Source organism: Strix aluco, chromosome 24 (genome assembly GCF_031877795.1).
Source record: "Strix aluco isolate bStrAlu1 chromosome 24, bStrAlu1.hap1, whole genome shotgun sequence".
In the NCBI taxonomy this organism is placed as follows: domain Eukaryota; kingdom Metazoa; phylum Chordata; class Aves; order Strigiformes; family Strigidae; genus Strix; species Strix aluco.
In genome coordinates, this window is record NC_133954.1 from 5,045,933 (window position 1) to 5,059,213 (window position 13,281).

Below are 13,281 nucleotides of genomic sequence, written 5' to 3' on the forward strand. Positions count from 1 at the left end.
GTTGCCCTTCTCTGGACACGCTCGAGTCATTCAATGGCCTTTTTGGAGTTTCCTCCCCTCTCGCTCACCGCGGGGAAGAAGGAACCGGCTGCCAAAGGCGCAGGGGGTCCGCGGAGCCCAGAACACGCCCGCAGCACATCCCGGAGGGGGGTTCCCCCGGGTGCAGGATGGGTCCCCCGGGTGCTGTGGGGGGGTCCCGGGCGCAGCCTCTCGCCGCCAGGGGCCGCTGTTGCTCGCGGCCGCGCGGGGCGGGGCCGGCGGGCGGAGGCTGCGTGTTCCCCACAGGCCGCCAGGGGGCGCCCGCCCCGCGCCCGCCGGGCCCCGCCTCACCGCAGGTGAGGCGGGGCCCGGCGGGCGCGAGGCGGGCACCCCCCCTCACACACCCCCCCCCGCCCCGGGGAGCGGCGGGGCAGCGCGAGCCCGAGCGTCCCTGTCGCCGCCATGGCGGAGCAGGAGAGCCTGGAGTTCGGGAAAGCGGACTTCGTGCTGATGGACGCCGTCACCATGGCCGAGTTCATGGCAAACCTCCGGCTGCGGTGAGCGCGGGGCGCGGCGGGGAGCGGGCCGGTGTGAGGGGCGGGAAGGGCGGGGGAACTGCCGCCCCCCCCCCCCTCGCTGCCTCAGGGGGTGTGAGGGGTGTGAGGCCTCGTCCTCCCGCTTTCCCCCCCCCGCCCCGTCTCAATTAGGGGAGGGGGCGCGCTGTGCCGGTTTCGTGAGCTGAACCGGCCCCGCGCTGAGGGCGGGCAGCACCCCCTCAGCCTGCCTTGGCCCTGCCTGCTGCCCCCCGAGAGCTGACCGAGCTCCAGAGTGGAGCACACCCGGCCCGAAGAGGGGAGTTTTCTATGAAGTGGGGATACGGGGGTGAGCCAAGGGAGTATGAGGGTGCGCAGGGTGCAGGCAGGGAGCACCAAGCCCTGCCTTTGGGTCTGTGGGGACTTTCTGTCACCCTTTAGAAACCTCCCTCTTCTCCCGCTCATCTGCCTCAGTCCGCACTCCTTCGCTTCCCCTCTAACAGGTATCTCGCCTATGCTGACATGTGTGCAAAGTTGAGATGAAAAAAACCAGCAATAAAAGTTCCCAAGTCCAAGGCTGCTCCAGCCCCATAGGAGCGTTCCAGCCGTCCACCGGTGCAGACTCGCTGCGTTAACGTTCCGTGATCTTTATGGTTTTATTTCCCTTCTAGACGCGATGGGCTTTGGGAAGATCTGCGCTTTCGTCCCTGTTCCCTCTGTGAAGTACAACTAAATCCTGAGCGGCACTGATAGAGGACAGCTGGGGGGGACCCTAAGTCTGCGGCTGTCTTTCACTTTCCATTATAAAAGATTCATGTGAGCTCTTCCTGATAAACTCTTTTGGCCCTGCTTGTGCAAGGATTTAATAATTACCAAAGGGATAAAAATGTGACTTACTGGCTGTTTCCCCCCACCCAGTTTTGCTCGGGCTTTACTGATTGCTGCTCTCCTGCCACTTGCATTCCGGCGGTGGTTCAAATCAGTAACTTGTCAGGTCTGTGCGGTTGTTGGAGGCACCCTGAGAGCGGCTCTGGCAATAGCCAAAGGAAGAGAGGTGGGCAAAGCTTCTTCAGCTGGCATAAAACTAGTGAGGAAGGAGAAAATTAAGCTCTTCAAGGCAATTGTGATGTCTGCTCTGGATGAAATCTGTAGGTTTTGAGGTCTGGCTGCATGAGCCACTGAATGCTCGGGAATCTTTGTGCTACACAACTGGCTACCAGGGTGTACCCGCCTTCTGTGGTGCTGCTAGGTCAGAGCTCAGACCCTGGCAGCGTGAGATACACTAACAACAGGCGTATTTGATACTATTTTTTCTTTTATAATTTGGATTTCTATTTGGGTAGAGAGGGCTTTTGTGCTTAAATGCTAAGAAAGACATACTGTGAATAGTTGAGCTTTGAACATGAGGAAATGTCAGATTCAAATAAATTTTGTAGTGTCTCTAAGTGCTTAAATTTGTTTCTCATTTGTGCATGCCATGACACTCTAATTGTATTATAAAGGGCTTACAAACAAAGTCATTGTAATTAGCAGGAAACTTGCATGTAGCATTTTGTTCTTGGAGTTTTCTTTGGTTAATATGTACTAGAAATCTAAATGAAGTATTTGAAACGGATTGTTAGATAACTTGAAAATCAAGGTAGCATGTTGGTTGAATTTAGGAATTAATTGAGAGGTGCCTTGCACTGGTAGATTTTGCTAATTTTGTATGAAAGAGGATGAGTAGAACAAGCTAGCAATTCTGGATCCTTAAAATTGTTAGGTAGGTTGATTTTTCTTTTTTCTGTCCTGTTGCGTGCTGATTGTGCCTGAGGATGTTTGGACATCCCTGCTGTGTCTGATACACCATCAAGTGTCCCTTTAACTCCAGTGCCTTGGTCACTGGTACTCAAAACCAGGCTTTTCCTTGTGACACCAGTTCAAACTCCAGTTTCTTTTGCATGAGAATGCATGCGTTACTTTGGCCGTCATCTGCAGTTTGCAGGCAGGGTTCTGCCTGCACTTCAAGGCTGTCTTGTGCGGTGGGCAGAGTAATCTTTTGTTAAAAAAATTTACCGTTAATTTTTCTAACCTTGGTGCTGTCATCCTCTGACTTCAGGCTTTTCTGCTCTGGGATGTTTGGGAAATCTAGTTTGAATTTATCAAAAGTGTAATTCCGTAAAACTGCTAAACTCTGCTGAGCCCTGTTTGACACCGTGGCCCTGGCCTGCTGACCCAGCCTCGCTGCTGGCATTACTACAGTTCTCAAGCATCATTTGCTTCTCTTATTTTTACTACTTTGGAGACAGTAATTAACTTTTGCTGCTGATACATTTTAAATTGTCAGACCCAAATTACAACTGAGATTCTGACCTGTTCAGGGGTTGATTATGTCATGTTGTGTTTTGTCATGTTGCATAGATGGCACGAGTCGCCTCTATGCTTGTCATGCACAGACCAGAATGGAGAAATTGTTGCTTCTCCGTCATTAACTTCGAGTGCCGGGTCTGTTCGCTTTACACTTGGATGGGCTCCACCCTATTCCATAAATCCAGCTTTCTGCCAGAGCTATTTTTGTTCAGGGTCACTGGCTGACCCAAGACGGGTTGTGCTGGATTTAGTTCCCAAGTGAGCCCAGATGTGGGTGGAATTGAAATCATACCAGTTTCAGTGCATGCAAGGATATTTCCCCAAGGATGTCTCTAGTGGGAAAAAGAGAAATGGTGAAGTTGCACTTTTCATTACTTCAATATTTGAATTTAGTGGTGTTGACATGGGCTGGATTAGTGCGGCTGGTTTGTTTGTCGATGCGAGTACCTGCCAGGGTAGGTAGGATGGAGTGTGAACTTGCCACCTCATTTCCCATCCCTGCGCTTCGTGCCCTGTTGTTTGTAGGTTCACGTAGTGATTCAGCAAGGATAGCATAGCGTTAGTATTTTTTGATGGCCATGTCTTACAGCTACTTAATAAACTGGCCGTTTCATGTGGATGCTTAAGCAGTCATTGTGTGTTACATGTTAATTGTAAATAGAAGTCATCCAGTCCTTGAATTCCTTAGTTCTGAGTGGGCTTTGTACCAGCGTCTGGTTGTGATTCTTAGTCATCACAATAATTAAAGAAAAAAAAAAAAAGCAGGAGCATTGGAACAATTAGTGTGGACTCAGTAGCTAGCGTTGTTTCTTTATAGCAAACCTCCAGATAATTGTTCCTTAAGTAGTTGTAAGTATGAATTATTGTAAACCGCCGTGTTTGAGCAGTTTGCACTTCAGCAGATAGTCTGGCATTCCCTTTAATCAGTTCTCTGTTGACCTTTATGGGCAGGTTGATTACTGCAGTATTAGTTGGCATTTCAGTTCCTATCAGAGGACGTAAGATGAATTGGAAGACTCCTTAAAACAGGGAATCTTGCTAATGTCAAACAGCTCTCAGGTCCTCTCACTGGCGTTCAGGGGCTGGTATTTAGCAGTACTCCGAGTGTCACCTGCCTGTAATCTAAGGGAGAACGTCCTGCTCTGGGCTTGTTAAAACACTTTCATTTCAGTGGGTGGTTTTGACTTAACGTGGCTGTGACTATTCCACAGCAGGTGGGGTGAGATGGTGCTTGTGGAAAGGGAGCAGAGGTCTTGGAGGAGTTGCTAATGTTTTGCAGAAATCGTGGCATAGGTGAAACCTGTGATGTGAACTTTTGAATAAGAGAAACACAAAACTGTACATCACCTCATTTTTCATCACCCCATAATAAAAATTTCGAGTGACAAAATTTATAATTTTTATTTTACTTCCTTGTAAGGACGAGGGCAAGAAGGTTATTTTTCACAAGTATGAAATGTTCTGGTTTCTATATGATTTCTTGTATTATCCTGCAAAGACCACTCATTGTACCATCCTGTACAACTAACATTTATCTTGATAAACAAATCAAAACAAAGAGCTTTTAAAAATGGTATCCATGGCATGCAAAGCAGTAGCTTGATTTCTTGAATTATTTGTTCTGCAGTGATAACTTCAGGAATAACTTCAGCCTAGCTTCTCCTCACAAGGTCTCAAAAGGAGAGTGAGACGTGATTCCTGCCGTGAGATGATGTGAGGGCCCAACTGTGGGTAAACCCAAAGCCTCTTAATCACCTGGCAGTGAAAAGCCACGTTGAAATGCCAACAGAAAGTAGACTTGTATATCGCAGCAGCAGGGTAGCGTTTGGGGTAGTCCCATATGAGCTGTGTGCTCAAGGTCTTTCTGTTCTCACGTCTAATTTGTGAGCAGGTGCTACTTGACTCATCTTTTCCTGATTTCTAGCGAGTTGCTCATTTTTTCATAAGCATTGTGCAAATCCCCTCCTGGGAACATAACAGGTCTTTGTCGTAGTTATTAAAGAATTCAAGGATGCATGAAAGGAAGATGGTGAAGGCACATGGTAAGGTGTAATGATTGTAATATGAATTATGGGTTGTTTTCATCTTTTTTTAACTAGTTCTGACATGAAACCCGATGTGGAAGGCTGTACTTGCTGCTCAGGTAGTTCCTGGTCATCCCAGCCCACCCGAGCCTGAGGATGTGGTGCAAGGAACTGCAGTTGAATAGTCCTTGCAGTTGTCTCCCTGCACACGTTGTGATTTCTGACCTCTTAAAGCAACAGTTAATAAAAACACAGCTCTGCATTTAGTTCAAAATATGCAAAAGTGGTTTTTCTACTGTTTCTCAACTATTTGTTACAGTGCAAACCCCAGCATTTTCAAAGCTATCCTAAATTAAGGCAACAGTTGTAAATTCATATTTTTTGCAGATACATTTGAAAGGTAATATTTGTTATGATTTATATTTTTGGTATCAAGAATCTGTAAAGAAAATCTGGTTCTCCTGTGAGAATTTTCCATAAGTGTTTGGGGCTCAGGCAAGGGTGAGGCGTACGCTGTGGTCCTATAAAAAGGTTGTAGCAAACTGAAACAGGGAATTGAGCTTTGAATGCCAGAGAGGGATATCTTGAAGGGATTTTCGTGAGACAGTTGTGTGTAGGCTATACCTTTTGGGTCTCTCTAAAAACCCACATCTTCCGGATGATGTAGAGGGTTGAGTCCGTAGTATCTGTCAGTCTTAAAAATGATCTGGTTTGTGTTTTGGATGACTGGTGTGAATAGCTGTTAGTCTCTTGGGTTTACAGCACTCTCCTGTGGAGGCAGTTTTGGATACAAGAAGCTGAAGATGGTATGAAAACGTATAGACTTCATAGCTGCCCAGTGACCTGAAAAGAAGCTATAATGCAGTTGTTGGCAGCCCTTTCAGTAGGTGATATAAAAGGGCATTTTTCTGTGTAAGTACGCAGTTGTTCACTCGTTCTGCAGTTCTGAAAGACCAAACTCTTGTTCTGCAACTTAGTGTCCTCTAGGTCTGGAGACTGGGTTATTTCCTTTTTATCTGTCCTCAGCAGGTCTGGCAAAACGTGCACAAGTTCTGGGGCTGACCAAACACTTTAATTTGTTTCCATCTTCAGAGGATCAGAGTCCTCATAAACACATTAGGAACAATTCTTTCTCAGCTGGGATGTGCATCATTGATAGCATTTGATTCTTTATCTGTATCAGACTTTTTCTGCTCTTCTGTTGACTTAATCCTACTAAAAGTGTTGGAGCAAAGGGGTGCTGTCTGTATTGTATGGAAGTTTTTACACCAGCCTTCTTATCTTTTGAGCGCCATCTTAAACATTCATATTTTTGGTTGAAGTTGTGGTGGGAGAGGTTTGGCTTCACACTAGGTAGTAAAGTATCTTTAATCCTGGTGGAGGAAATATTACGTGAATGCTTGGTTTCATTTGTGCTTTTGGTAATGCAATATTCATGCTTAATGAACAAGCTTTTCATGCCTTTAAGCCATTTTAATTTCCTCCTTTTAAATAGATATGAATATTTGAATTGTTCACGTGGCGCTGAATTATAAAGCTGCTGGAAAGAGTCTAATTTCTTCCCAGAGAGGGGTGCCTGCCACTGTGGATCCTGCTGGACACTCTTCACTGCTGCTCAGACGGTCAGCAGTTAAGTCTCATCAGCTCTTCTTGGCTTCTTCAGAATTGCTCAGCTTGCAGAGAGCTGTCTTGTGTCAGAATTCGGAATGAATGGAATGAAAATTCCCCTTAGTCCATCAAAATTTGAGTTACGAGCTTGGACAGGGTCCAGCTTGATCTTCATAGATGGAAAAGGCCATCGATCTCACTTGAAAAGCAAATCCTAACTAGACAAGTAGCAAAAGGGAGGTTCAAGGCCAGCTTTCCAATTTCTGCAGGGACTTAACGTTCAGCTTACAGAAACCGATAGCTGCTACAGGTGGGCTCAGTGTTTCCTGACGGCGTTCGCATGAGCGAGACATTGAATGAGAATGTCCAGCGTGGGATTTGTTTTGCCTCCGTACGTGCTGAATTTGTGTAGTTTCACTGACTCTTCTTTTGCACATCTGTCCTCCCCTGATCTATGAATACCTTATTTTCTCAGAGTGAAATTTTACAGTAGTCTTTTTAATAGCAATGTGGGTGAGGTAGTGTTTAATAATTTTAACACATGGGTGTTGAATAATATACGAGGTCAGATTTATGAATGAGATTAGCCTTTCAGGGTACCTTACAGTTTTACATTCTGGCTCTGGTAATGCTGTGCACCAGACCTGCTGGTTCTGGCTTGCCAGCTGACGCCGAGCTGCATTTATGGTACTTGTCAGAGCAGAGATAACGAAATTTAATTGTAGGTAGCTAGCTAACAGCAAGCTGGGGAGGAACATTCATGTCACATGGTGTCAGGTGTGAAGAAAAATCCCTACAGTTTTGTGACCAGAACTATTGTGAATTAGCTCAACAGGAGGCGCTCCTTATTGCATCTTTTTTAATAAATTTTTTTTTCTGCTGTTTACACAGCAGATATCTGCAAAAAGTCAGTTGCTCATTTAGGAATTCCTCAGCAGCCTTTTTGCTTTTATCCTTGCCTCTTCTCTGCAATTATTTTTTAGATTCTGATGAAATAATGTGGGTCCTGAAGATCCTCAGTGGGCAGTGCATCTGTTTGTGACACTGTAAAGTGGAATCCTGTTGGTTTTGACTACTACATGTTTGAGATGATTTGTATAACCTGCATCGTCTTAACTGAAGTTATCTTCACCTTCTGAATTTCACTAGCTAAACCTTGGGTTTAAGATCTGCCAAATCCTTATAGTAAGTATTAGCTAATATTGCCAATGAGTCTTCTGGTCTCCTTTTGTCAAGAGTCCTTTGTATTGACTTCTGGTCAAAAATCGACCTCTGTAGATGGTTTTATTGATCTACTGCTCCACCGACCCTTGCATTCCTTTTGGGCTGAGCAAGCTTTTACACTACCTGAATATTTCCCCTTTAGTCCTGCTTACTCAAATTCCTTTTAGAGATGCAGATCTCGCTAGATATTTGGCTGTTACATCATCACTCTCCTTTCTCAGTCCCTGGGTCGTGATTGCATCTTTTTATGGAACGAAGAAATTCTGAGAGGGGGGAGAAGAAAGCAGATGTCTGAAGACAGGTTTGCCTGTCAGTGTTAAATAAGGGAGCTGTGTGTCCCTTTGTAGCAAATACTCAATGCCAGTTTCCAGAAGCAGAAATACAGTTTCTAGAAGAAGATTTCTGTTCCTTTTAGGACTTTTCAGTTAGATCTGATGAGATCTCAGCTCACACTACTGCTATCATGTACCGATGTTTCTGTCGGTGTTAAACGCACCCGGAGGGGAAGTTAAGTTTTCATTATGGTGCTTTCAAATGCAAAGAGAACAGCTTGGATAGGAGACTGTTCTGTCTTTGAGAGTGGGAAAGGGGCATTAGATAGACTTAACCTGTTGAAAAGACATTTTTTCTTCAAATGTAGACCATTAAGGTGTTCCTCAGATAACCTCTATCTTTTGCTAGGAATGAGGTTTTTCTTGTTCCTGGGATTTATTTCTTCTCACCAGGCCTGTGCGGGGCCCATCTGCTGCAAGGTGACACGGGACCTGCTCTGTTTGTGAGAAGTGGTTTAGATAGACAGCAGATAACATACTGTCAGAGCCCAGCAATGAGAAGCTGAGGTAGGAGGAGGGGGATATCGGGTAAAGAGCTCTTAAATAAAACAGTTGTTAATGATAAGCTGGAGGACCCACCCCAGTCGTCATAGATGGTCTTGCAGTGCTCTGCTTCTTCTCAGACTCATCAGTAGAAGTGTGACTAGTGCTGGGGCATAACAAATCTGTTCTTGCTGTAACTTTTGGTGGCAACGGTACTTTCCATTCTGCCCCCCGTAATTTCAGAGAATTCTTCTCTGCAGACTTTAAATTTTCTCCTTGAACAGTGTTGGAATACTCGTGTCTCACCACTATCGCATTCTGTCCTATTTACCTGTCTGCTGGAGCATTTTGCAGCACACTTTTCCTGGTTGCTATCCACCCCTTGCTGATCTAGAAGTTGGCAGTGGCCTGCCCTATTGCTGCCATTTGCCTACTTTGACCTGCCAGCCTTGAGATACGTGACACTTCAGGGAACAGTTAGAGTGTGACTGTTGGGCTGGTCTGATCCAGAGCATTCTTTTCAGAAAAATGTACCATTTGGTGAAAATATGGCATTAAACCAGTGACGTGGTCCCTAGACAGCTGCTTACCTGCCATGATGTCGTTTCCCATCCTTGGATGTTTCTTGCTGTACTCAGGGTGTCAACTGTTGACTCTTGCTGTCTGTCCAAGAAGTGTTGTCTCACCTGACCCTTCCTTTCTCCTCTTGCTGACCTCCTATATTTTTATAATTACAGTATCCTCTTGGTCATCCCTGGTGACTCCTCTCTCTCCTCTTGCTTTCAGTACCTTCTTTGTACTGGTGGACACAGCTGCCCAACTTTTCCCCTTGCTGAGGTGTCTGTTCACGTGCCTTCAGCTCTCCCGGAGGCAGAGGTGTCTTCTCTGATCTTGGTGTTGATCTTTTCAGCCTCGCCCAGTGAGTTGGCTGGAGCGAGTGAGCTCTTCTGGACAGCAATTCGCTTGTTCTGCCTGGACCGTCTGACTCGGTCCTTTCTAGGCCCTTGCACTTGAAGTCAAATCTTGTTATTTATCGGACCCAAGTCTGAGCTATACTCAGAGCTGAACCTCTTGCCTAGAGTCACCTTCGCACTGATTCCTGTGCTCACTTCTTGCCTTACACCTTGGCAAAGCCCCCTTTCCCACATACGCTGGTTCAAAGTGTATCCACCTGTTTTTGCTTTCTGTTTTATCTGCTTCACCTATCTCTCTGCCTCTTTCCTGTTTGACCTCAGAAACACAGCTTATCTCTTCCAATGTTTATCAGTTTCTCCCACAGCACTGATTTGTTAACGTGTCTGTCTGAGAACTTTCTGACAAGCATTCATGTACTTTTCCCTCAGTTACTCCCTTTGGCATGGAAAACACGCCATATAAATTTCAACAAAGACACTGCCGCCTCCTTAAATGTCTAATTTATGAAGCCTACACAGGCTTTGTCATGGTAGGAGGTTTGGTATGCTGTAACCGCTGATTATCGTGTTGATCTGTTCAAGTAGTTTCCCAGTTCCATACTGGATCCGTGCCCGTTGGAGTTCATGTTCTCTTGGGTCTGGACAGAGCCTGGCCCAACGCTATCCTATCTGACATTGTTCAGGTAGAGAATAATTTGCTTACAGCATCATGATCTGTTCCTATTTAAGGTTGGTGTAACTTAATTTGGGACGCCTGAAGGCTCGCTACATATTCCTGGGAAATAAAAATTGCAGGAGATTCATGGCAGGACTCCGTGCAGTATGTGGTATATGGTGTGCTGCAAGATGTGAATGTTTAGTTTAGGGTAGTGTGTCTAATTCCATCTCCAAACATAATGTTTTAAGTTTGTATTTTTGTCCTTGCCCCTGTACACATGCAATCTAACATGCTTTATTTAGATCAAGCCAACTTAAGCGGTGTTTCACTGGAGCTTCTGACGACCTCTGAATAAACTGTCTTATTATGGGGCTCCTGATGAAAAGAAAACTTAAGTCTCGTTCTGATGGAGAGCAGGTGTACGCTGCTACCCCTCAAATGAATTATACCTTGGGGCACCAGCTGAAACTTCCTGAAAAGGTTCCCTTTTAATATCTGGCTTCTATTATAAGCATCAGACTGGTCAGTGCCTTCATCATTGTACTGGGTTTTATTTATGGTGCCCAGGACAAACTCGCAGTAGGGAAACTGAAGGGGGCTCAAGCAATTTACTACGTCGTTCTGTCCAGGAAGCAAAACAGCCAAGGAGTAATGAGAACCCATATTTTAACAGCTTACTGGATGGCAGCAAAGGCTGTCTCACGATGAATAGCGAAGAAAAACAAACTAAAACAAAAAAATTCTCTTTTCCCACTGTATGAACAGCACAGCTTTCTTTCAGGAGAGCTCTGCTATGGTATATTGAGGTGGTAAAATCTGGCGTGTTGGTCTGCAAAAACTTTGGTGGTTGTAAAAGCCTTTACATCACGGTTATCAAGAGCACAATGAAGCTTTCATGTGGCTAGACATCTTGTAGATGTTTACAGTAAAACTTTTGCTTTTATTCATATTGCTGAACTTCAGCTAAATAGGTTATTTTGTTTACAAGAATGAATGATAAAGTTTCACCTTCAAAGGAAAAATCCAGCTACTGTTGTTTGAAGCCCTCTTCCCATGCACTGTTTATAAAGCAACTGGATATCAAGTTTATGAACTTCTGAGGCTAGAAATAGTGCCTTCCACTTCTTCTAAATAACAGCTTATTTGGCGTTTTGTTCCTTCTTGATCCTGGGTGTAAAGACCAGGGGAGCAAATGAAAGAAGACTCAAAAGAGCTGTAAGTACAATTTAGGCCTCCAGAAAAATCCCAGACTACCAGACCCTGAGCTCAGGGGGTATTTAAGTGAACTTGCTTAGAAAACTTGTTGCCCCTGCATACTGCAGAGAATATACTCTCTTTTGTTTGCTTCTCAAAATATCGGACAGACGCTGTGCTGCTTTTCCTTGTGCTTGCAGGGACATAAGTACCCCAGTATTCTTTTAAAGCTGGATGTAAACAGCTCCTTGGAACAGTAGCTATTAAACTTTGTTGAAAAGTGCTTAGCAATGACAAAAAAATGTTATTTCCGAAAGGATTTCTGTAGCACTGAGAGGGTTTTTTTTTGCAAATGAAAGTCCAAATTTACCACAAAAATGTCCCTGTAACCTCTTATAATTCAAAACATATTACTTGCTTTTCAAAAGCACAGGCAAATTACCAGGGAGACTTTCTAAAATAAGACTGAGGGTTAGATGTATAACTTTGTGGACAATGCTTCTTGATAATAAAGTGTTTCCTTTTTTGAGTTTCATCTGTGTCGCAGTAAGAAAGTAACTTTGCTTAATGTGGTTTATGAACTAACCTCTTTTAGGTGAAGAGAACACTAATGACGTTTGTGTATGCCTGCAGGCTTTGGTATATGAAAAGGAGTATATTAGTTTCCCCTTTTTTCCTATTAAATGTAGCATTTATGTCTCTAGCAAAACAAACAATAGAAATCTTGTCTTTGTTCTTAACTTGTTTTTTGGGCTGTACTGCATCCTGGCTTTCAAGGATGCAGACATTCCTAAGCTAGACATCTCCAGTCTCTGGCAGCGAATTCTCTGAATCTTTATTAGTTATACTGAATTTAAACCCCTTTGAGGAAATGCCAAGAAAGAGTAGATATGTGTAAACCTTTCTAAACCTGGTATAAAACTAATCAAGCCAGACTTGATAGGAAACCGAAGGCAAGTTGAACGATTTTGAAATAATTGGGAATATTTTGCTTAATTTTTCTGATCAGTTGATAGAAAACATGTTTTCCATTAAGGGCTTACATTTTTGGAGACTTAAAGGGGGGCTGCTTGTTGTCAAAATGAGTCTTGTTTTTAACCAAAACATTTTGGCTGCTTTCTTTCTTTTTAGGTACTGTCACTCCATTCCTGCGGGTAGTAGAGGGGTGGCGGGTGGCAGCTGGTCACCCCGAATGCCTGAGGCGATGGGTGTTCTCCTGCCCTGAGGAGCAGAGGGGTGCTAGACTTCCAGCTGGTAGGTAGAACTGTGAAAGCCAGGAAGGCCTGATGGTGGACACTCATCTTTTAAAAGATGCCATCTACGTGTATCATCCCCCATCATGCGGGAGCAAGTAGCAATGTAAATCTCAACGCTTTCATTTACTTAAAGAATGCCTGATTATTTTTTTTCCCTGCTTTTCTGTTGGGTTTCTGAATCTTTGATCCTCTCATTGAGGAGCCAAGGTGGCACCTTCTGCTCGCTGTATGAAGGAATGATTGAAGCAGCTGGCTTAGAACAGACAGATCTTCACTGTTTCCATGACTTCTCCGAGGTGATGACATTGTTGTGGGGCTCTGATGACACACCATCGGCCACGATTTAACTTTAGGCACCAGTCCAGATTTGTTGCTACTGAATTTGGGGAGAAAACTCTTTAGTTGATCTTGGTCTCCTCCTGGGAGTGTTTTTCTGTAGTTGATTCATAACTGCTTTGCTGGGAGGCTGTTTACTAAAATTAGTGAGTAGACCTTGTACAGATAGACAGATCAGAGTAATTTCACTTGTTTTATCGTACAAACTAGCTTGGGAGCTGTAAAAATGTATTGTGTAGCAAACATTGCAGTTGAATCATGGAAGCTGTTGAATTGGGTCATAATCTTTTAGAATGTTAAACTCCATCTGATAGAACATTTTAACTTTCTGCCTTTCCTGTATTGTCCCTGTATCTAGAAAAAGTTAACGTAAGTTAAATACAGTAAACTT

General features: G+C 44.3%; 1 protein-coding gene across 3 annotated transcripts in view; it reads left to right on the forward strand.

The window, feature by feature from the left end:
• The first annotated feature begins 402 nt into the window (after nucleotides 1-402).
• The window catches only part of MYO1D (myosin ID), a 166,296-nt gene continuing 153,417 nt past the window's right edge, over nucleotides 403-13,281 (forward strand). For all 3 annotated transcript variants that reach the window (XM_074849311.1, XM_074849312.1, XM_074849313.1), the window contains exon 1: nucleotides 403-536. In XM_074849311.1, the coding sequence (XP_074705412.1) occupies nucleotides 442-536 (95 nt within the window). In that variant the 5' untranslated portion in view covers nucleotides 403-441. The remainder of the gene's footprint in view (nucleotides 537-13,281) is intronic.